Raw genomic sequence first — 24,758 nt, 5'->3', positions numbered from 1 at the left:
TGCTGCTATGAACATTGGTGTGCAGATGTCTCTTCGTGTCACTGCTCTCAGTTCTTCTGGGTAAATACCCAGAAGTGGTACTGCAGGGTCACATGGCAAGTCTACATTCAACTTCTTTAGGAACTGCCAAGCAGTCATCCACAGTGGCTGGACCATTCTGCACTCCCACCAACAGTGACAGTTATAGACACCCAGTTGTCCCACCACCGTTTGTTGAAGAGACTCTCTTGTTCCGTTAACATGGACTTGGGAGCGAGTGCCGATCACGCTGCAAACACCATCCACTTCTGCATTCCAGAACTCTGCCTGGTGTCACCTCACAGGACACATTTCTACCAACCAAAAACCAAGCTTACGTATTCAGAGAACTTGTCTCACAACCAACTCAAAGCAGAGAACGGCACAGTAACAGGTCACCTCACAAGGAGCAGTAAATGACCTGGTGACAGCCGGCACTGCCTTCCAAACAGGTGCAAGGTTATTTGTGGCACAGAGACCGAGGCGGCAGAGGAAGAACGGGGACGGCGCGCTGGCCTGCAGAAGGCCCAGCCAGGGCTTCGCCCAAACACCTGCTGACGGGACGAAGCCCACGGGGCCAGCGCAGGAAGGACACGCCACCCGGAAGCACCGAATCAAAGGCAGGTGCACCTGAACGTCTGCCTTCATGGTCACAGCACGGGGGAAACGTGAGCATCTCGGGAGGCAACAATGACTTTTAAAGGAGCACAAATAAGGCCTGGTGGGGGCCTCGTCCAGATCCTGATTTTAACCACAACTGGAAAGTTTTTGAACTCAGACTGGATATGTGATGAAATTAAAGGCTTACTATTAGTTTTATAGGTTTCAATAGTATTATCGTTATGTTCTATTGAGAGAAAATAATATAAATGATATATAACAGGTACTATAAATCATATATAATAAAATAATATAAAATAATCTGGGGAGCAGGGTACTCAAAACAAGAGTGATATGTACCCCAGAAGCTGGGAAGTAGGACGGGGGACGAGGGCTGTGGACCAATTCTATTTCTGTGTATGTTGAAACTTTGCCACAATAAAAAGAAAATGAAAAAAAAAAAAAGCCTCAAAGTGAGTCAGGGCCAGGAAAGGCACACCTGACCCCACCCACATTGCTCTCCTGGGGAATCAAGCTGGACAAAGGTTTCTCAAAAGGACCCAGCGCTCCGATGAAGGGGCGAGTGCCAGGAGTCGAGGCCAGAGGGGGGGAGGTCAAGCGGCCGCAGCAGGGGCTGTGGGGCTGCCTTGAGGGGTGGGCACAGGCAGCTACATGGGACCAGCCACACACCTGGCCCCGGCAGCTGCTTCTGGTCATCAGGTTGCACTGCAGGTGCTTCAACGTGTTTCTCCTGCCCCAAACCCCAGGCAGAGAGAGCACCCTAAGAACAGGCCCGGAGGCCCCTCTGCTGGCCAAGACCAGTGCTCGCCTCTACGGGGTCCCCAGCACCCTGTGGGGGGCCCGAGGGCCCGGGCCCAGCGCCCTAGTCCTGCAGGGCTGACTGCTGAGCTGCTCAGAGCAGGCCCTCGGGGCATCCCTGGTGCAGGGCCTGCTCTCCTGCCCCTGCAGGCTTCTCCACAATGGCCAGAGCAGGCCTCTCCACCATGACGCACGCCTGCTGTGGTCGCTGCCTCGGCCCCTCGCCTCCGCGCCCTCACTCCTGTAGCCAAGGACGTATTTGGGCTCCATTCTAGAGTCTCTAAATTTTGCTCATGAAGAGTAAAGAATTCACCGCCTCTCTAAAGTATTCGCCCAGGAAGGAGAAGCCTGTTACTGGGATCCCACCAAGGGGGCTTGCCTTGAGGGCCGCAGGGACTGAGAGGACACAACTCAAAGCTTCACAACCTATCCCTCTCTTCTCACCAAGTCCTTCATCAGGAGGAGGGAAACAATGCTCTCTGTTTTCTAGGAATTTTCCCCAAGATTACCTCCTCAGACTGAGTTAGAATGGAACATAAAAAAGGCAGAACTAAAACATAAATGAAGCTACACAACCTATCAAAGCTAAACAGAGCTGTATGGAATTAGATCAGCAACCCCTTTGGAGCACCTCGGAGGCCTCGCCCAGGAGGCACGTAGGGCGCATACTTCCCAGCAGCTGTGCCACGAGGCCCTGCACGGACAGACAGCAAGAGGGGGCGGAGGGCTGCACCCACCTGGGGTTCTCTTTCATTCAAGTCTAAGATTTAATTTGTAATTTGGAATACCTATTTCTTAAATATTTCAAATGAGTTAATTTGCCAGGAAAGCAATTTCTGTATTATCAGAAGAATGACATACAGCAATATAAGTATATAGGCTACATGCAATATGCAAACGTGGGTGGGTCTGTAAATAATTAACTATAAATACATGCCCACGGCACACGTGTCATGGCCACACTGCTGCACACAGCGGCTCACAACTGCACCCAGCGCTGTGGCCCTGCCACTCAGGCTCCACCATGCTCACTGCTGCCACGGGCCACGGGGAGAGACAAACGCTCCCACAGCGTCACTCCATGCTTGAAGTCATGCCGCAGCACTGCAGACGAGGAGGGCGGTGCTTGGCCCATGGCAACAAGGACTTCCCTGGAAATTCATTTCCACACAAAAATTAAAGTACCTGTCCAAAGGGATACAGGGATGTAATTTTATGAATAATCAATAAAAGGGAAACTGAGGTTCTACATGCAAGATACAAAAATCAGATGTTCTCATTGATTTCAGTCCCTTGAACCCAAAGTTTTACCTCAGAGATTCATTATTTATCCTCAAGGAAAACTGTGAAAACTATGAAATTGTGAACAAAATTTGTCATAAACGCATATTTGTACATTTTTCTGGGGCCAGACATGCAAAGCCTTTATCAAAGAATCCATGATCAAAAAAAAAACCAGAAATTTAAAAACTCACTGTTCTATACCAATCTCACAGAGAAATCAAAGGTTAACCACCGGTACCTGGGGGGTTGCGGGACACAGAGAAGACAGTGGCGCACAGACATGCATGTGCACACCACGCCTGTGGAAGCAGGTGGGCAGGGCACGGGCAGGCCAGGCCAGGGCACCTCCGCGCAGCACCACGCCTCACCTGGTGCGCGCGCTGGAGCTCGGCGGCCATGGCTTTAAGGCTATCCATGTGTTTCGTGCTCATTTCGATTTTCAGGCTGTCCTTTGTGCACTGAAGTTCTTCATCATGCTTCAGTTTAAGTTTTTCTAACTCCTGCGTCAAAATCATTTGGTGAAAAGAATCCTTTTTCTGCAGTTGTTCTTCAAGGTCTACTCGCAAATGTTCTAGCGCCTGCCTGTGCTCATCCCGGATGGTCTGAATTTCAGACTGATAGCAGGACTCCAAGGAATCTAGGTTTGACAAATGTCTTGTCTCCAAAGCACTGATTTCTGCAGCATGTCTTGTCTGCAACTCAGCTGTGCGAGTTTCTAGAAGAGCCCGCTGCTCACTCGCCAGGGCAGTTCTGAGCTCATCAACCTCAGCCTGGTGCTTCGTCCGCAGCTCGGCCACCAAGGACGCCGTGTGCTGCTGGTGGTCCTCCTGGGTCTGCCAGAGCTCATGGTTGTGCCGCTCCTGGAGCTCCCGCACAAGGGCCTCCTGCTCGGCTGAGAATTTTTCTGTTATTTCTTTACGTTCTTCCAGAAATCTGAAATGATATTCAAAGTGAACAAAGGCACCAAAAAGCAGTTGTATTAAGTACTAACCCTCACTTTGACATACCTAGTCCATAGACCCTACAGAAAACATTACTTCTACTACTGAAATCATCTCTCCTGTGTTTAAGCGGTTTTTTTACTACTTGTCCAGAGCCACGGGCACCCTAAGCTCTCAGAGGCTTCAGCTGGAAGGACGGGCATCCACAGTGAGAAACCACTCGCTAGTTCCCTACACCAAACACGGCAAAGCTGATGGGACGGCCAGCTGCCCACTACAGGCGAGAGTGCAGTCTCCACACTTAAGGAAGGGGCGACGTCACTCATTAACCCAAAGGACCACAAGGACCTCAAAGACCAGTCGAAAAATCTGCAACAGTGAAAGAAACTGCGTGGATTACAGGGAGGTGCTGGGTGCCTGGTGGCAAAGAGGGACCATGCCACGGGCATCTGCGCTGATGAAGGCAGCCAGAAGGCCCCATACTGGGCATGGCCCACATCTGCCCATACACTGGGGATGCACATCACAGATGAGTGCTTTGTTACATTCAGGGTGATAACATGTTGTTACGTGCCAACTACCTAACAGATTCTAAAAAACTAGTTCACACGTACATTAGCTTCCTTAATCTTTTTCTCTTTTTAAGGTACCAGGGATTGAACCTGAGACCTCACACATGGGAAGCAGGTTCTCAGCCACTGAGCTACACCCACTTCCTTCTTTAACCTTTAACATAACGCTTTGAGGTTCTATAAATCCTTGTTAACAAGTGAGAGAACAGGTTTAGTGAGGCGAAGCCCCTTGCCTTTGCCCCTGCAGCTCACACATGTGTGGAGTCCGGAGCAGAACTCAAACCCTCTGGCCCCAGGGCAGCGACCCTGGCAGGCAAGAGAGCCTATGGCCAACATTCACGGCAAGTGGGCAGGAGACTCCAAGACCCAAGAATTCTCAGACCACGAAAGCCTGGGAACTGAGGTGAACACAAAATGGCTGGGACCAAATCATGTTAGAAATCTATCAAAAATGTCGGGAAGCATGTATATGTTTTAGAAAAATGTTTCATAAACAAATTACCTGTTTTAAACACACTTATATGGACAAACTGCACAAAGGAGGTACAAAGTTCTTTTGTTACAACTTAAAAAGATGTAAAAGAAGCACACACACCAGCATCCATCAAACGAAAATGAATTTCTCCGACAGAACTTGGGCAGAGACACAGCTGGCATTTTTCGACTGTAGGGTTCAAAGCTTTGCCCCACTGTGATTTTAGGGTGAAGAAAAGGGCAGAACTCAGTACACCACGCCCCCTGGCTCTGCCTCTCCAGATCTCCCTGGGGAGCCTGGCCCCCCACGGTGCTCTAGCCTGTCTTTCCAGGGCACCTGCCTTTCGCCCCGTGCCGGCCTCTTGGGGTCCCTACCAAGCGTGCTGTGGCAGGAAGGTGCCCACCTGTTCTGAGCCAGCACCAGCTGGAGCGCGCAGTCTTCCTGGGAGCGGAGCGAGCCGAGCGCCCAGCCCTGAGCTGCTGGGGCCGCCTCCGCCCCCGGCTCCTGGCCACAGTGGCCACACCGCAGGGGCTCTTCCCCAGGAAGCCCGAGCTCCAGCTGCCGCAGGCGGCCCTGCTGCTCCACCAGGGACTTCTCCAGGTCCTGGATCTGGGCCGCCTGCTGGTCCTGAAGTCGCCTCATTTCAGTTTCTCGAAGCTCAAACTTATTTATTATTGATTGTTTCTCAAATTCAGCCTTTTCTCTCAGTTCAAGGAGCATCTGCGCTAATTTCTCTTCAGCCTTTCTCTTTAGGTGCACATTTGTAACTTTCCACTCATCTTCTTTTTCTTTGAATTCTTGCTTCATTAGCTGAATTTTCTCCTTAGTTTTCTTTAGTTCTCCCTGATGGTCTTCAACTAAATTGTAATTTACCTGTAACCAACACAGTTTTATTTAAGAGGGGAAAAAAAATTAAAAGAAAAGGTTATTAGCAGCAATGACTACTAACTCTGAAAACAGGGAAATTTCCACAACATACAGATATTATGCTAAAGAGAGCAAAGGGAATGTTTGCTATGTTGATGGGAATAGAACAAATTTAAAACTATTTGATTAAGTAACTGCAGTCATATCCTGGCACCTCAAATTGACTGTTTTTATCTCTGGAGGTGGCAACCTGGACTCCATACATAGGTAACTGAGCACTCAACACACACACACTGACTGAGCAAACAAAGATGGCAGCTAGGAGGCCTAGCTTGTTGTGCCCACACTAGCAGCTGGAAAATCAGACACGCCGTGGGTTTTCTTTCTGGTCTAGGGGAATGAAAGGACACCACAAAGTGGAGAACCACTAGCAGCAAGTGAGATTAGACACTCAAGAGAGACAGACTATCAAACAGTGTAATGACTTCAAGTCCTCTGGCTTACACAATTTATATTCCAGGACATAGAACGCACTTAAACAAGAGGTTGACAAACTAAAGTCAATAATTTTGAAAGTTTCCTATGGAAGAAAATAACTTAATAACTAATCGTCAATAATAAACAAAACAAAACCAAAATATGTTAGAATGTTATTAAAAATAAAGTTTACTGTGGTTTGAAGGGATACTTCTTATAGAAGAACAAAAACTTATGTTAAAAATAGGAACACCCATAAGTGGTAAATTCCTAAGGATATTTCCCTTCATATGTGAAGGAAGGTCTAATATATGAAACAGACATCTGGAAAAAATGTCAAAGTAAAGCCTTGAGATTGAAAAAATAAAATAAAATAAGGTTTAGAGTTCCTTCCACTTCTGGTACTAGCTACGTAGCTCTAATCAAACCAATGTCCCCAAAGACAACAACCATAAACTCTGGATAAAATATAAGAAACTTCCTGAAAGCACTGAACAACATCCAAAAGCAGGCATAACCTGGAGAGGAGCTCGACACTCAGAAGAAAGAAACAGCACTAGGTGGTTTATCCCTTTCTAAGGCTTTTAGCCTGAGAGCAGGAACCATCTGCACTATGCAGATAGAAAGCTCATAGTCTTAACTATTTGAGTCAGAGAAGCTATAAAGTGAGGAGGTAAAACCCAGAAAGAATAGAGTGGGAGAGATGCAAATTCTGTGACTAAACCACAAATTTCAGGATGGCCCCCGATCCATACCTGTGTAGGCCTCCGAGAGCTGGCCACTAAAGCTAAAACAAGTGCATTAATACTGCACTGCCGTCCAACACAAAGGAGATGGAGTATGGAGTCTGAATTCAGCCAAGTTAACTGCCTGCTAAAACAACAACAAATCAATACTCTTCAGAGGACCAGAACAGAACCCAGAGTCTCCATAACGTCACTCACAATGTCCAATTATACAATCCAAAATTACACGTTATTCAAATAAACAGGAAAATATGGCCCAAGCCAAGAGAAAATACCATCAACAGAGACCAACCCAAAAATGACACAGATGTTGAAATTAGCAGACAAGGGTTTTAAAGCACCTATCATAACCGCATTTAGGACATCTAGGGTCATAATGAATGAGAACAGAGGACATCTGGGCAAAAAAGAACCAAATGAAAATGCTAAAACAGAAAAATTCAACATCTGAAATTTAAGAACTCATTACATGGACTTACAGCAGATTGGAGAAGACAAAAGAAATTCAGCAGCATCAATAGAATTTAACCAACAAGGAGAAGAAAATTTTTTTAAAAAATAAAATGAACAGAGCCTCAGGAATGTGAGAAAATATAAAATGTTCCAGGAGGAAAAGAGAGAAGGCAGAAAAATATAACAAAGAAAATACCTGATGAAAATGTCCCATATTTGGTGAAAAGCATAAATGGACAGTGTTTTCTCAAGTTACTAAAAAGAGACCACCATTTCAATAACTTAATAGTTAAATAAGAGAAAATGAGATCAATCTAGCATAGATTTTGAAAGTGATTATGTATTTTAGAGTACCTGTTTCCTCTTCTACAAGCATACACAAGAAATTTAGATGTAAGTTTTTAAGAATTTCATCAGAGAAGAAACACCAAAGTAGGCACAGCATAGTTAAACTGCTGAACACCAAAGATAGAGAAAAATCTTTGAAGAAACAAGAAGAAAATGACACATTCCAATTACAATTCAGGAAATAACTAAACGACCACTGACTTCTCATCAGAAAAAATGGAGGCCAGAAGAGTGGACATCTTGAAAGTCATGAATATAAAAAACCTGTCCCCCAGAATTCTTTATACAGCAAAAATATCCTACAAGAATGAAAGTGAAATAAAGACCTTTTCAGATAAAAGAAAACTTGTGCAGCAGACTGCACATCAAGAAATGAAAATGCTAAAGGACATTTTTCAGGCTTAGAAGGAAATGATACCAGACGCAAACTTAGAACTTCAAGAATAAATGAAGAGTAATAAAAACAATAAACATAAAACTATCTTCCCTCTTAATTCCTTTAAAATGTGTATGACAATTCAAAGCAAAACTTATAATAATGTATTGTAGCATTTGCAATAAAGGTAGACATAATACCTATTAAAACCATAGCACAGGGAAGTGGATGTGGCTCAACTGATAGAGCATCCACCTACCATATGGAGGGCTCAAGGTTCGATACCCAGGGCCTCCTGACCCATGTGATGAGCTGGCCCACGTGCAGTGCTGCCACGCACAATGAGTGCCAAGCCACACAGGGGCGCCCCCGTGTAGGGGTGCCCCATGCACAAGGAGTGCACCCTGCAAGGAGAGCAGCCCTGCATGAAAAAAAGCCAGCCTACCCAGGAGTGGTGCCACACACACACAGAGCTGACGCAGCAAGATGACGCAACAACAAAAAAAAGAGATGCAGTTTCCCAGTGCCACCTGACAATGCAAGCAGACACAGAACACACAGCAAATAGACAGCAGACAACAGGGGGAAGGGGATAGAAATAAATAAAATAAATCTTTTAAAAAAAAACAAAAACCACAGCATAAAAGACAGGGAAGAAATGATAAATGTACCTATTTATCTGTAAGGTTCTTATATTTTATGTGAAATCACATAAAGTTAACCCCAAGCAGTCTGTGAAAAGAAGGTCACTAGGGCAACACTGAAAAGAGGTATTGCTTAAAAGCCAAGGGAGGGAAACAGATGTGGCCTAAGCAATTGAGCTCCTGCCTACAATATGGGAGGTCCCAGGTTTAGTTCCTGGTGCCCCCCAAGAAGATAAGAAAGAAAGAGAGCTGGCACAACAACAGGCAGGCGTGGCAAGCTGATGCAACAAGATGAAGCAACAAGGAGTCATAAAGAGGAGACAATGGAAGACACAACAAACTAGGGAGCTGAGGTGGTTCAAGCCATTGAGCCTCTCTCCCACGTGAAAGGTCTCAGATTCAGTTTCCAGTGCCTCCTGAAGAGAAGATGCGCAGACACAGAGCACACAGCAAGCACAAACAAGGGGCGGGAGAGAAATAAATAAAATCTTTTTCTTTAAGTCAATAGGTATGTTAAAATTAATTCTAACAATATTCAAATAATCCAAAAGGTAGGACAGATGGAACACACAGAAAACTAATAGTCAAATGGTAGAATTACGTCCAAACATATTTACAATTACATTTAATGTTAAAAGACTAAGTGCTCCAACTAAAAGGCAGAAACTGTCAAAGGATTAAAAAGATTAGCTTTATGCTGCCTACATGAAACCCACTTTTCTTTTAATAGGCTAGAAGTAGATGGAAACAATACACTATGCAAACAAAATGCATTTGCAGGGTGCGGTGACTATATTAATAAAGGAGAAAGATTTCAATACAAAGAGTACGAGATTAAAAGTGATATTCTATTAATGAAAAAAGGGTAAATTTTTCAAGAAGACAACCATAAATGTGCATGTGTATAATAACAGAACTTCACATGTTAAAGCAAAATTGACAGAATTAAAGGGAGAGAAAATTCCACACCCTTCTCCCAGAAATTAATTTAACTAGATGTATTAGTTATATTCATATAACTAGATGTATGGTCTGAGAAACATACACATAAATTTCGAAGAGGCATTTAAGAAAGGCTGTCCTTATGTCAGACGAGCCCGAATGACCCCACATTGCAGTGAATGCCCCTGCTGGCCCCATTTTCCCCTAGGCCTCCTTTCTCAGTCTATTTTCCTCGACTTTCTGAACAAGCCTTAGTGCAGGAAAGAACGAAGTGATCACACCTGCAGTAAGAAGAGCTTCCTACAACCTGTCATGATGGAGAACAAACGTCTCGACAGACGTTCATGGAGCAGAGCAACGGGGCAACAGCAGCATGACACCGAGAACATCAGCGTCACACAGCACCACCAGAGAACCGGAACACAGCTTGAGCCAGAACACTCGAGAGAAGGCTGAGGTCAGCACACTTTTCTTCTAGCATTCCAACACTGGGAAAAAGCCTGCTGCTGCATGGCTGTTCAACAAAGCAAGTGAACTCTACGGAGGCTTGCACCTTAGGGTTTTGTCAGCACTTATGATGGTGTCGCAGTAACTCCGTCATGCTTCCAAGTGGCTGAAAGGGTTGGTGTGTGCACTTCCCATGACTGCAAAATACTCCCCGGAAGGGCCTGGTGAATTTGGAAAATAACATAAAACCCCCGGATGACCAGCTGGTGCAGGAGGCCGTGTGCTCTGCCCTCACCGCCTCAGTTCTCCTTCTGGTGCTCCTAAGGACGCCTGGTCAGTATCCACCATCCCTCACTACCGACGGAAGGAATAAGAGGAAAGAGCCAGCACCACCTGGCTCTTACAAATGTACTCACCAGGTAGGGCCGCTGCAAGCAACATATTTAGAATCAGTTTGGACCAACGTCCCTCACCAGTTCTACGTGCGGACTGTCCTGAGCTGTCCTGTCTGTTTCTGATAAAACACCCAAGACACAAAACCTCAAACCTGAAAGCAGTGGGCTCTGGGCCTGTCCCAGGAGGAACCACGACTTACCCTCTCCAAGTCCTCCTTCAGCTCTATCTCATGCTGCAGCTTCTCACGTAAATTTCTATTTTCTATTTTCAAGGATTCATTTTCTTCCTTTAGTTCAGTTCGAAGAAGTGAAAGTTGGACTTTGTGCTCATTTTCCAAACTCAAGACTCGTGCTGCCACCTCCGTCTCAACCTTGAAGGCAGCATCCTGTTTGTGCTGGAGGCGCATCTGTGCAAGCGCTGGGAAAAGCAGGGGGCACGACGTCACGGCACAGCACAGACAGCAGAGGGGCCTCCAGCAGTGCTGGCAGGCTGCACTTCCAGACGCACCAGGTGACACGAAGAGACCGTGTGAGATGCGGCCAAAAGCAGACCAGTGACCAAGAGCTGGCTCGCCTGGGGACACCCACCCACTCGCTGCTTCAGTGGTCACTGTGCCCCACTCCCTCCCAGTAGGTCCAGTCTGGGTACCACGTGCAGCGGCTGCCCTGATGCAAACCCATTCTCCTGAGCCCGTGTGAGCACCACGTGCAGCTCTGCCCAAGCCTGCATCGGCAGCTGCCCAGCTGTGCGTGGCTCCTTCGGCTCAGTGTGACGTCAGAGACAGGGCCTGTCTCAGGCAGCACCATGAGGAGCAGGCTCCCTGCAGGACTCGGAAGTCCCCAGGCTCCAGCCCAGGTCCCTCCTGTGCTAGCCCTGGGAGCACAGCTACTGACTCCCAGGTCTCAGTGTCTTCCTCTGCAGAAGAGGAAAACGAACTGGTGCACAGCGAGCTCATAAGCAAAAAGCACGGCCCAGCAGCGATAAGGACCACATGAAGTCACGTGGCAGCACCTCCTTGGAAGGACAGACCGTGAGGGATGGAGTCGTGCCGGCTCCTGCCTGCTCCTATGGTCCCCTCTGCTAGGAGGATGCGCTGTTGGGGTGCTCCGGCAGCCTGGCCTCAAGCTGCCCACACGGCACCAGCCACGGGTGTGTGCTGAAGCTAGGGAGCCAAGACAGTGCCCAGCGCACAGACACAGTAGCCCCTCCCCAGGAGCGTCAATGGCCCACTGCCCAGGGCCGGCCCTCAGGCCACCTTCCGTGCACCATCCCATAGCCTCGGTCTCGCGAGCAGAACCTGCGGGAGAAGCGCAGGGACCAGGAGATGTGCCCCACCCAGCTCACCTTGCAGGGAGCGCGTTCACCCCAGCTCAGCAGTCTTCCTGTGGCCCCTGTGCTGCTGCCAAGTCCAGACCCTCCTGAGAACACCCCTGCCCCCGCCGCTCCCCGCACACATCGCCCACCCAGTGCACCTTGAGAAGGCACTGCGGATGGGACCCCCACCTCACCCTGCCACCTCCAGGAGTGGCCCCAGCCCCGTGTCTCAGCTCCAGACCCCTCTTGTTGGGGCTTCCCACACCGTCATCCCACACTCTCAACACCCTCTCGCGCCTGGGGGACACCCGCATCACCAGCACTGTGGTGCCCTGAGGACAAGTCCCACGGACACATCCCCACCTCGGATGTGGCCCTCCACGAGCGAGGCGCGCAGCCGCTCGAGCTCCAAGCCCTGCTCCCTCCATAGCAGCTCCGCCTCTGCGCGGTGTGAGTCTGAGGGGTCCGTCCTGGCCGTCGCATCCTCGTCCCACCAAGGGCCAAGAGCCGACATCAGCGCTTTCACCTCCCGCTGGTGCTTTTCTTCCAGTTGCACCTGCAAGCGCGCCAGGCTCTCCTGCGGGAGTACAGAAGTGCTTCAGCGGGCCTGCTTGCCGCTCCTGCCGCGCCGACACCCACCACACCACCAACCTCGAAAACACTGGCTCTGGCAGGAAAGAGAAGGGGTCTGTGCTTGAGGCCCCTTTCAGGCATCAGGGTGTGCCTCAGGCCCCCTGCAGTGGCCTGCCACTCTCTCCAGTCTCAAGGCTGGTCCCCGTGCTTTCCTGTCCCCTCATCCCAGGGGCCAGCTCTCCTACACCCCCAAATCCCACTCCAGCCACACACCTCAAAGCTCCCCCAGAAAAATAGAACTAAAATAGAAATGAGATGGGAGATTAACAAAATCAGAGGCTTGATTCTGGAGGTCAAGCATTAAACTAAAAGGAATTCCAGAGCAAGGACAGAAAATACAGAGGAAACGAAAGGATGAAAAGTGACAGCAAACACTTCCCAGCCTTGGACCTGGAGTGAACAACGGAATCTCACACGCACTCCAGCAAATGCAACATGTCAGAGCACCGAAGAACGGGGAGCAGAGCCCAGGAGCAGGCAGGGCTCAAGGGTGCAGAGGGAAGGGCTGTGTGTGCGCAGAGCAGAGCGAAGGTTGAGCACGCCCGACAGCCGCAGGTTCTTGGTCTGTCCTACAAAGCCTCTGGAAGGGAAGCGGGTGGCAAGGGGACTCACGGACGGGCACCACAGAGTTCCTGGGGGCCAGGGGACTCTGGGGTTGGTGAAGGAGGCCCCAGGAAGACGACATCAGGGGCCCAGAAGGCAAGCGTCAGACGGTGGAGGCCACCAAAAGAGGTGCCCAAGGGAGGAGGTGCACCTGCGGACGCATGAACCAGGCATGGAAACCCAGCCATGGGGAGGGGGGCAGTGAGGACCAGCTGGGGGGTAGCGCCTGAAGGCCATGCTCATAATCGTCAAAAGGGTCAAAGCCAGGGGCACAAGGGGGGCACCACTGGGAATGCTGCAGGGGCGGCGGGCAGGGGGAGCCAAAGAGAATCCATCCTCCATCACTAAGAGAAGTCAGCGAAGAGAACAAAGCATCAAAAGAAAAAGCTGAAAGCAGAAGAGACGGCCTCCAGCGGAGGACTAGAGGTGAAGGCGCTGGGTGCGACCTTTTATCACAAGCTTTTTCGTTCTATTAGGCTCTTTAATAGATGCATATGGTAATCAGAAAAAATAAAAGTAATTTTCAAAATCATTTATACTCCTAGATTTAGCAATTTTCCACTTCTGGAAATTGAGCCTCCATAAATATCATTCACAAGCCTGAGGAGTGCTGCGGCCTTATCTACAGTGGCTAAAAGTGGAGAAACCCTGCATGTCCCCAGAGAGCATTCTTCAATGACAGAACCCTCACGAGGGGACTCTGTGGAGTGACACAGGGGTCTCAGGGGACTAAGTGAGAGGAGCAAGTCGCGAAACAGCATGTACGTCCCCAGAAAGCTCTAAACAGGAGGATACTCCTTTACTGCTCGGTATGCAAATACACTTTAGGACTTACTATTTGTTTAAATTAAAACTGGAGCAGTACTACTTTTTCTTCATTCAATTAATAAGTACAGAGCTTCAAAAACCAGAGCTGGAAGACTTCCCGGGATAAGCCTCCCTGGCATCAGTGGATTGTTACCAGGCACCAACCACCGAGGCATTTGGAAAAAAGACCTTGACCAAAAGAGGAAAATATTAAATACAAACGAGTTTTTATGGCTAAGAGATTTCAAATGACAAGTGAGTCAAATGCGAAAGCAGAGAGCCAAACTAGAAACAAACTAGAAACAAACATGGTAAATCAGTATACTAAGTGTCTCCTTTCTAACTAAAATACATTTAATTTTGAAAAGAAAAGTCTTTCAAGGAAAGAAACAACCCTTTCTCCAGTGAAGAAAATAAGTTTCTTATCTCAGAAAATTTCAATTCTGACAGCAGCAAAGTTTACACTACCTTATCCTTGTTTTTGTGGCTCTTTGCTTATATCTTGTTTTTCATTTTTAAACAAATTCTTTTAAAAGAATTCATTGTTGAACTGACTTTGGCTTTGGTACCCAGGTATTAACAGACTCATAAAGTGAGTTGGGAAGTGTTCTCTCTTCTGCTGTCTTTTGGAAAAGATTGTATAGAATTGAGGTTAACTCTTCCTTAAACATTTTGCACAACTGGCCAAACAATCTAGGCCTACAGTATTCTTTTCCAAAAGGTTTTCAAATAGATATTCAATTTCTTTAATAGTTACAGAATTATTCAGGCTGTCAATTTCATCCAGAGCAAGTTCTGATGGTTTGTGGCTGGCTTTTGAGGCGTTGACGCAATTCATCCAAGTCATCAAATTTATGAGCAAAAAGTTAATCACAGCACCCCCTTATAACCTGTAAATTATCTGTAGGGTCTGTAACGATATCTCCTGGTTCATTCCTAATAGGATTAATTTGTATCTTCTTTTTTTCCTTGTCAGTCTTGTTAGAAACTTATTGATTTTAGTGATATTTTCAATGAACCAGCTTTAGGATTCATTGATTTTTCTGCTTGCTTGCTGTTTTCAAGCTTACTGATTTCTACTTATCTATATTTTTTTTTCTTTCACTGGGAAATGCAAATTAAAAACACAATGAGAAACCACAACTCACCAACCAATGTGAAATAAATCATTTGAAATCATGTAACAATTAAGGAAACTGAATTTATAATTTAAAATCTCTCTAAAAAAAAAAAAAGGTTATAATAGACCCAGATAGTTTCACTGTCAAATTCTACCAAATGTTTAAAGAGCTAACACGAATTCTACACAACCTCAACTAGAAAATACAAGAGGAAAGAAAAGTTTCCAATTCATTTTATGAAGCTAGTATGGTCTTGATACCAAAAAGTGACAAAGACAGAAGAAAAAAAGAAAATTACAGACAGATATCCTCATGAAAACAGATGCAAAAATCTTTAACAAATTATCAGCAAACAGAATTCAGCAATATATAAAAAGACTTATGTGCCATGCCCAAGTGGAGTTTATTCAGGGATGCAAGACTTGATCTATAATCAAAAATCAATCAATGTACTCTAACATCTCACAGGCTAAATAATAAAAATCACAGGATCTAGCAATTGATGCAGAAAAAGGATTTGACAAAATTCAATACCCGCTCATGATTGAAAAAAAAACTCTCAGAAAAACAGGAATAGAAGAAATGTCCTCAATTTTATAAAAGCACCCACAAAAGCCCGCAGTTTATACTATTCTTAATGGTTAAACTTTCCTCCTAAGATCAGGAACAAGGCAAGGATGTCCATTCTCACACTTTTACTCAAGATACAGAGCTGAAAATGCTATCCAACGCAGTAAGACAAGGAAAGGAAAATAAAGGGCACATATATCTAAAAAGAAGAAATAAAGTGACCCCTATTTGCAAATAACATGATTTTCTACTTAGAAAACACCTAAGAATCTACAAAAAACTCCTAGAATAAGGAAATTCAACAAGTTAGCAGCATATTAAACATGCAAAAATTAATTGTATTCTGATATACTAGCAATGAACATATGGACACTGAATCTAAAAATTTAACTTATACTATTTGTAATCACTCAAGAAAATGAAGTTTTTAAGTGTGAATCTAACAAAACCTAAAGGATTTTATGCTAAAAACTACAAAACACTAATATAAGAAATCAAAGTAGATTTAAACAAATGTTTATTGATAGGAAGACTCAACGTAGTAAAAATGTCAATTCTCAAATTGATACACAGGTTAATAATTCCTACCAAACTACCAGCAATTTTTTTGTAGATACAGGCAAGATTATTCTAAAATCTATATGGAAAGGGAAGCAAACTAGAATAGTAAGAACAGTTTTGAAAAATAAAAATAAAATGGGGGAAGCAGCTATGGCTCAATCAGCTGGGCTCCCATCTACGATATGGGAGGCTCTGCATTCACATCCCAGGGCCTCCTTGTGAAGGCAGGCTCACCTGTGCCCCGCGGAGGGCTGACCGCCCGTGCGCCGCAGAGAGCTGGCACAGCAAGATGACACAACAAAGGGAGACAAGGAGATACAGAAAAACGTGCAGCAAATGGACACAAAGAAGAGAAAGCAAAAGAAAGGAATGGAATAAATAAATCTTTTAAAAAATAAAAAAATAAAGTGGGAGGTATTCATTCATTCAATCTCAAGATATTATAGTTAATTATATAATAGGATATTATATTATATACATGGGTGGAAGAATAGGTACACAAATCAAAGGAACAGAATAGAGAGACTAGAAATACACCCATACAAATATGCCCAACAGATTTTTAATAAAAGTACAAAAGTCATGGGAAATGTTTACAAGATTTTAAGAGTTCCTCTACTTGACATGTGGAAAGGATGGAAATTCAGATTTTATTACATGAAGGACAATCCATTTCTAAGTTAAAGAGAATGAAACTCAACTTTTTCTCAATAATTAAAAAAAATAGGCCCATCACCTTATGTTGCTCAAGTTGAACCTTAAGTTGATCAAGATAGTCTTTTCTTTCTTTCTCAGATGTCTCTTCTAAAAGCGCAGGCGAACTAAGAGAGAAAATAAGTTTTAAAAACCTTACATGTGACACTTTTCCATTTTGAACTCCACTCTGTCCTTGAGCCATGACGGACAGAACCTCCTTCCAAGTCCTCCCACCGCACCTGGTGACCAGGCGGAGCTGCCGTCGGGGGCTCCGAGTCCCAGCAGAGCAGCCGCAAGGAACACCGTGTGTCCCCAACGCGCCCGCAGCTGCCTGCACCTGTGGGGAGGGGTCACGTCATTTCTGCAAGTCGGGAAATGTAAGGACTCCGTAGACATGTGCAGCCTCTGTGCACAGGACAGAGAAGCGGGTCCTAGTGTTTTTTTGAGGTACTAGGGCCAGGGAATGAACCCGGAATCTCGCATGTGGGAAGCCGGAGCTCAGCCACTGAGCCCCACTGGCTCCCCTGAGTTGGTTTTTCGTTTGTTTTCCTTGTTGTTTGTTTCCATTTTCCTTACGAGACACCAGGAACTGAACTCAGGACCTCCCACAGGGGAAGCAGACAGTCAACCACTTGAGCCACATCCCCTCCCCTAGATGCTAGTTTTAATAGTCATTTTATTTCAAGTCTCAAACATAAAATGTATTTCTAAAAAAAAAACAGGCTATTAATCTCCATTGGCATGAAATTGCAAACAAAACTGGATGTGAATTCAGCTTCAGGTTCCTATATTTCAAGCATTTGTTTAAGATGAAAATTATTATTTACTTAATTTCCACAGAGGCCAGAAAGGAATCTTCCTTCACTTCTTGTAGCCGTTGCTGTAACAGAGTCAAGTATTCCTGATAATTTCTTTCAGCATCCTTTAATTTCTTTTCAAAATAAATTCTCAATTGCTCAAGCTCGGTCTCATGTGCAGTTTTCTCACGTTGTTGCTGCTCCTGAAAGTCTCGCTTTAGGTGTTCTAATTCTTCCAGGTGAGGTGCACGAGCCAGGAGCTGCTCCTGGAAAACTGTAATTGGAGGAAATTAAGGAATCACCTTAAAATAAACCGCTTATGAAGACCCAGGCATTATTTAAGAGCCTGTGGTATGGTGCGCAGAACTCCAAACAGGACCCTCTGAGTCCCTGCACCTGAATCCCCAGGACCCCGAAGGTGACGAGGGCTGCCTATGCCTCAGTCACGTAAGAGAAAACAGCGGGCCTGGAGGTGGCTGGCTCTGGAGGTGGAGGGGGTCGTCCAAAAAGGAATGCAGCAGCCTCTAGCTGAGGAGAGGCCCTTGGCCAACCACCAGCAAGAACGGGGGCCTCAGCACCCCAGCTCCACAGGGCTGAATTCTGCAGGGGCAGAGCCCCCCAGAGCCCCGGGGCAGAGCACAGCTGGCCAACACAGTGACTTTGGCCATGAGAGGGAAGGCAGAGACCTACCCACAAGGAACATGGACTGCAGATCCAGGAACTAATAAACAGGTGCTGTTTTAAGGTGCTGAATTTGTGATAATTTGTTACACAGCAGTGGAAAAGTAATACAGACCATTAGGGAACTCACCACATTTTGCTCAAGAGAATGCCAGGAGCTAGCCTTTGATGATTAACTAGCTTTCAACAATGGAGACCTAAATGGTTACCGACCCAGACACAGTGAACCAGAGTTCCCTACAAGGGTTCTCAAATTCAAGGATTAACATTTCCAGTGGAACTCGGCACACCTATGTACACAATGCCATGAAGTCCACCAGCAGGTGCAGCCCCAAACGCTACCTGTGGTACCTATCAACCGCTAGCTCCACCAGCCTCCCAGGGACAGACAGACAAAAGGGTAAGACAAGCTGAGCAGCACTTAGTATGCACTTCAGCTGCTGAAAGCACGGAGCTGGAAAATGAAGAGGGGACCATATTCACCACCATGTGACACACAGGCAACTCGCCAACACGGCACTGCTTCTGGCCCTTTCTCCTAACTCTACTCTTTACCCCAAAGAGCACTTACCCAGTAACAGGAGCTGACAGAGGCTGTGCAGAAAGCTGGCCTGGTCGCTGACCACTGGCCGGTCCCTGCCTGAAGCCTCCCGCGTTGCTCTCAGGCTGTGCTGCCGACCATCTGCCACATCCAAATTGAACAAGACTGGCAGGCAGAGACCCCTCTGACACAAGAGGGTGGGCCAAGAGCGGGGGTCCTCAAGGGAGCTCAGCACACGGGAGGTCTGGAGCCAAGCTGCCCTCAGCACAGGAGGCCAGGACCCACGGGGCCTGCAGTCCGGGGACCCGCCTCCAAACCCAGAGCTGGGGTCGAGACCCTGCCTTGCCAAGGGGCCACAGCACCAGCTCCAAGCGGCAGGTGTGGCGCGTCCCTGCCCCATGGAGTCAACACCGTCTGAGTGACAGTCAAGCTTTTAGGTGAAAGTTAAGCCCCACTGTTGAACGGTATTTTCTGAAACTTGAAAAGTCCCTCATTTCATCCTCAAACTCAACAGTTAAGACAACACAATTATAGTCATTCCTGGATTAACTTAAGGATAAAAACCAAGGCTTTCTCCTAATAAACAAACTCCCATCTTAAAATTATTTAGAAAAATCTTCAAGATATATTTTTAAAAAGTAAGTTTGCATAATCACTTTTCTGTACTACTACAATTGATAAATTCTAGTTTGAGGTTTCAACAACTAAAAGCACACAACTTTAGCTTCTGAGGTTCTGAATTATCAAAATAAAATTCCTCACCATTCAGGTCCTGTACAGCGGTTCTTGAAGAATCAAGCTGGGACCACAGGCGCCTGATTTCTTCCTGTGACTGAGCCTTCAGCTCTTCGTATGATGCCTGGAGACTCTCTAGCTGTTGAAAGGAAAGAGTGGGTGTGACCGCCTGGATAGCTGGAGCCCAGGGACAGCAGCAGGTAAGACCTGTGCTCCTCTGCCAGGTGAGCACGGCGTCTCATGTCATGGGCATGGCGATGAGCATCCACAGGACACAGCCAACCAGCAGCGTGGCAAGCCAGTTCAAGCACCAAGGGCCAGACACCCAAACCAAGCACCCACACACAGTTAGGTGGGGTCCGAGTCAAGCTGTGGTTCAGGCAAATACATCTGGTCTCGCTGACATCCCTGACTATTCCAAGAAGTTAAGCTCTTCAAAAATAACCACAATAATTCTAATCTGAGTATTTTTGTCTATTACAAAACAGGGGCTTATGCCCAGTGGAAATCAAGTGGGGACAGGGGGACTGAGGTGACAGTGGGTGGAGGGGAACGAGGTGGGGTGGAGTCGAGCAGGGAAGGGCAGGGAAGCTGACAGGCACAAGGGCTGCGCCTGTGTCCCAGCTAAGCACAGCTCTCAGCCTAGGCGTGGTCTGCAGCTGTGTGCACCCCAGAACACCACATATTTAAATCTAATCTGCTCCTGTGGGTGTGGACCCATTGTAAGTAGGATCTTTGGAAGAGGCCACTTCAGTTAAGGTGTGACCCACCTCAACCACCAGGCGACTTAATCCTGTTAGTGGAGTCCTTTACAAAAGCAATGAATGCAGAGAAAGAGAAAGTCATGGAAACCAGAAGCTGGAATCAATAAAACCCGGAAGAGACATGGAGACCAAGTGCCTCGCCCCATGGCAGAGGAGCCCTGCATCACTGGCAGCCAGTCTTCGGGAAGAAAGCACTGCCCTGATGACGCCTTGATTTGAGCATTTTCTAAGTGTCAAACTGTAAGCTCGTAAATCATCACAGTTTAATCCAACCCATTTCATACTATCTGCTTTCATCAGCCTAGGAAACTTAAAAGCAGAATTTGGTACCAGGAGAGCGGATGCTGCTATTGCAAATAACAAAAATGTGGAAACGGCTTTGGAATTGGTACTGAGTGGAGGCAGCAGGAATTGTGAGGCCCTTGACAGAAACGGCCTAGACTGCTCTGAAGAAACTGAAGGTGAAATACAGATGCTAAAGGTACTTCTGATGTTGTCACAGGAGAAGATGATGAAATGTGTTACTAGAAACTGGAGGAAAGGTGATCCCTTGTTTTAAGGTGGCAGAGAATGTAGCAAAATTGAGATCTGATGTTGGATGGAGGCAGAATTTGAAAGCAATAAGCTTGGATATTCCAGAGGAAATTTCCAAGCTTAGTGTGGAAGTGCACCTGACTTCTCCTTGCAGCTAATAGCAAAATACAAGAGGAAAGGGACAAGTTGAGAACTGAACTCCTAGTTACAAAGAAACCAGAAATAGATGGTTTGGAAGATTTTGAGGTTCTGGAGAGTGAGTCCTCAGGGAACAGTGCTCCGTGTGAGGGCGTAAATGAGCAAGAATTGTGGTAGTGTGAGGCTCTTATGGATGCCAGAAACTTCATGTCCTCAGAGTTAACCCTTCCTGTGGGTGCAAACCTACTGTAGATGGGACCTTTCGATTAGGTTCTTCAATTAAGGCACGATCCCAGGTGGGTCTTAATCTTCTCAGTGGGGTCCTTTTCAAGTGAGATGAATAGGAAGAGACAGAGGGAGAACCCCCAGAGAAGCTGAGAGAGAAAGCCATGGGAACCAGGGGAAGGCAACAAGCCATTGAGAAGGGAGAGTCCACAGATGCCACCATGTGCCTTGCCATATGATACTGGAATCCAGGCTCACCAGCAGCTGGTGTTCAGGGAGGAAACATCACCTGATGGTGCCTTGATCTGGACGCTTTTCTCAGCCTCAAAACTCTAAGCTTGCAACCTAATAAGCCCGCGTTGTAAAAGCCAACCCATTTCTGGTGTATTGTATCTCAGTAGCCTAGCAGACTAAACCCTAAATCCAGCCAGCCATTCAGTGCAAGGCAGGACTGGAGGAGTGGTTATCCAGGGAGGACCTGTACAAAGGCCTACTGTCTGACAGTTTGGACCCCCATGTGCTGCATGCAAAACCAACGAGTTCTTTGTGAGATCTGTATGAACAGAACCACTGCCAGCCTGGACTAAAAGGGCCAGAAAAAGGACAAGCTGAAGGAAAAAATCACTTCAAAGGCAGAAGCATGGAAACTGAGGCCTGGACAGAATATATCTTCTTGGGCCAAGAGAACAGACCCACCTATATATGTGGAAAAGGTGAATCTGACCCATCACTTGGAGAGGGTAGACCTTCTGCCTCATTCTCCAGGAAATGTTACCACTCCAGGTTTCTCAGATGCCCCAGGGATTGCACAGGGCCTGGCTGCCACCCGATGTCTAGAGAGGGTGGAGCCTTCACCCAGTGTTGGGGAAACCGTGGCCCCTGAGCAAGTGCTTGGAAGGGATGGGGGCTGCCACTCCACCAGGACCCAAGGAGGAAACGTCCTTCCATAGGGGACTCCCAGACCTTGAAATCTAACAGGGTTTGTCATGTAGGGCATGGATTGAATTGCTGGGGACCCGTGACCTGTTTTCCTTCCAATTTCTCCCTATGGAAATGAGAATGTTTATCCTATGCCTACCTCTCCATTGTATAATGGAAGCAGATCACTTGTTTTCTGGGTTTCAAAGGTCCACAGACAGAGGGAAACTGTGCTCCAGGACAGACCACATTTGTAACTGATTTTGATAAAACTTTGCACTAAGCATTGTTTCTGAAAGGACTTAAGGCTTTTGGGATATTATGATGAAATGAATGTATTTTGCATTTAGAAAGAAAATGTTGGGTGGCGGACTTGGCCCAGTGGTTGGGGCGTCCGTCTACCACATGGGAACATGGGAGGTCCGCAGTTCAAACCCCAGGCCTCCTTGACCCGTGTGGAGCTGGCCCATGCACAGTGCTGATATGCGCAAGGAGTGCCGTGCCACGCAGGGGTGTCCCCCGCGTAGGGGAGCCCCACGCGCACGGAGTGCATCCCGTAAGGAGAGCTGCCCAGTGCCAAAGAAAGTGCAGCCTGCCGAGGAACGGCGCTGCACACACGGAGAGCTGACACAGCAAGATGACGCAACAAAAAGAAACACAGATTCCAGTCCTGCTGACAACAACAGAAACGGACAAAGAAGACACAGCAAATAGACACAGAGAACAGACAACCGGGGTGGGGGTGGGGGGAGGGGAGAGAAATAAATAAATCTAAAAAGAGAAAGAAAGAAGGAAAATGTCTTTTTGATGTCCACAGGGTGAAGTGTAGTGGTTTGAAACCATATGTACCCCAGAAAAACATGTTCTTAAAGTTCACCCACTCCTGTGGGTATAAAACCATCTTAAGAATGACCTTTTGATGAGGTTTCCTCAGTTGAGATGAAGCCCACCTCAATCAGGACAGGAGCTTCAATCCTCCTGCTGGAGTCTTCGTAAGCAGAATGAATACAGAAAGAGGGAGAGAGAAAGCCACAGGAACAAGAAGCTGAAATGAACAAAACTCGGAGAGAAGGAGAAAGCCAGAAGACACCAGAGGAGCCAGGATCACGACAGCTGGTCTTCAGAAAGGAAGCACTGTCCCGATGACGCCTTGATTTGGACATTTTCTCAGCCTCAGGACTGTAAGCTAATAAATATCCATTTACATCAACCCATTTAGTGGCATTTGCTGGAATGACCCAGGAAACTAGAACGGCCACCATGTATGAAAACGTGTCTGGCCAAGCACCTTTGCCACACGCATCACACACCACGTTCACCCACCAGGCAGCACAGGGTCACACGCGCAAGCAGGCAACTGGTATCTGAAGATGGTCAGCTCCACTTTGGGGAGTTCTTTGGAAGCAATATTAGCCCACTGAACCCATTGTTTACGAAATCTGGTGTTATTTTTAAATATGTGTATGTTAAAAAAAAATGGGGGGGATGCATATTATATTGCTGAGAGCTCTGTGTAACCAATTTACCCAGCCCAATATGAAACGGCTCAATTCCAAAATCTTCTAAAACTTGCCTATGACAAAGTAGTTAAAAGTAAATAAATCCCTGCCTACCTCTAGCTGTTTCTCTCTTTCCTTTTCCTTGAATTTCACCTCCATGTCTTCTAAGTACTGGCAATGTTCAGACTGTAACTCTTCACGTAACTTCTGAATGGCTGCTTCATGCTGAGTCTCTAGACTTGAGAGGGTAGCTGCGGAGCAGAACAAATTGCACTTAGCTCGCAATGGCGCAGCAGCAGGCACGCCTACAGGCACACTGCATGCAGTAGCGGGGAGGGCTGCACCGTGCTGAGCGCCTCGCGGACTCCACAGGCAGGCGGCACCAAGCGCGCAGCGGGCAGTAAGGCATCTCCATGCAGGAGCTGTTCTCAGCAGCCACCCCACTACCCTGTGTACCCCACTACTACTACTGTGTGTGCACCACGGAAGACGTGCCACCTGAGGGTAAGGCGTCAACAACCATGATACCAGTTTGGGGGCACTTGATAGTTCTACACAGAAAAAGTAACTTTGGCAGGTGTCAGGTAGGTTTTAGAAAACCTTGAAGGACCGTCCTTGCTCAGAGGCCCTGGCCAAGGAGGGGACACAGCACCTGACGCTGCTGTCTCCCGCTGCCGACCCACTCCACCATCTCAACATAACACATGGAAATGGCTGTTGAGAATTTTACAACGCATGTCACAAGTGCAGGTTCAATTACATATCAGGTGAACTCTTGACATTTATTCTGGGGTTACATAAGAAAACAGTTCCTTCTTCCAAACATGCTTATTTTAAATAAATGCTCACATTCAGTCTGATTTTTGGCTTGAAAAATCCTCTCCAACTCAGCTTTCTGTTCTGCCAATTCATTTTTAAATTGGTTTTGTAAAGTCTCCATTTCTGACTGATGCTTTTCAGATAATTCTTTACGTAGATTTTCTAAGCATAAATCTCTCTCCAATTCCCAGTCTCGCTTCAGGGTCTAATTTAAATAAAGAAAAAAGAAATTATGGTCATTAGTTGATGACCTGATCTGTGGTAAAGAAACATAAATTGTACAGTCAAAACCATGAGTAAGCAGCACCCTCCTCCCAGTTACTAAAGGACAGAAGCTTTAGATGCTCTAGGCAACCCTCCATCTCCTAGAAGGGACTGACAGGCAAACAGCAAAGAA

At 46.7% G+C, this 24,758-nt stretch overlaps 1 protein-coding gene across 7 annotated transcripts in view; it reads right to left on the bottom strand.

Moving 5' to 3' along the window:
• PCNT (pericentrin) overlaps positions 1 to 24,758 on the bottom strand; it is a 152,877-nt gene that overhangs the window by 84,739 nt on the left and 43,380 nt on the right. For all 7 annotated transcript variants that reach the window (XM_058296382.2, XM_058296386.2, XM_058296381.2 and 4 more), the window contains exons 7-15: positions 24,392 to 24,566; positions 23,657 to 23,793; positions 19,492 to 19,603; positions 17,538 to 17,781; positions 16,751 to 16,835; positions 12,083 to 12,296; positions 10,605 to 10,822; positions 5,113 to 5,582; positions 3,090 to 3,654 (exon numbers count right to left, since the gene is read on the bottom strand). In XM_058296382.2, the coding sequence (XP_058152365.1) occupies positions 3,090 to 3,654; positions 5,113 to 5,582; positions 10,605 to 10,822; positions 12,083 to 12,296; positions 16,751 to 16,835; positions 17,538 to 17,781; positions 19,492 to 19,603; positions 23,657 to 23,793; positions 24,392 to 24,566 (2,220 nt within the window). The remainder of the gene's footprint in view (positions 1 to 3,089; positions 3,655 to 5,112; positions 5,583 to 10,604; positions 10,823 to 12,082; positions 12,297 to 16,750; positions 16,836 to 17,537; positions 17,782 to 19,491; positions 19,604 to 23,656; positions 23,794 to 24,391; positions 24,567 to 24,758) is intronic.

Source organism: Dasypus novemcinctus, chromosome 4, assembly GCF_030445035.2.
Source record: "Dasypus novemcinctus isolate mDasNov1 chromosome 4, mDasNov1.1.hap2, whole genome shotgun sequence".
Lineage (NCBI taxonomy): Eukaryota > Metazoa > Chordata > Mammalia > Cingulata > Dasypodidae > Dasypus > Dasypus novemcinctus.
Note: the sequence above shows the minus strand (reverse complement) of the source record. Positions and strands in the feature narration are given on the sequence as shown.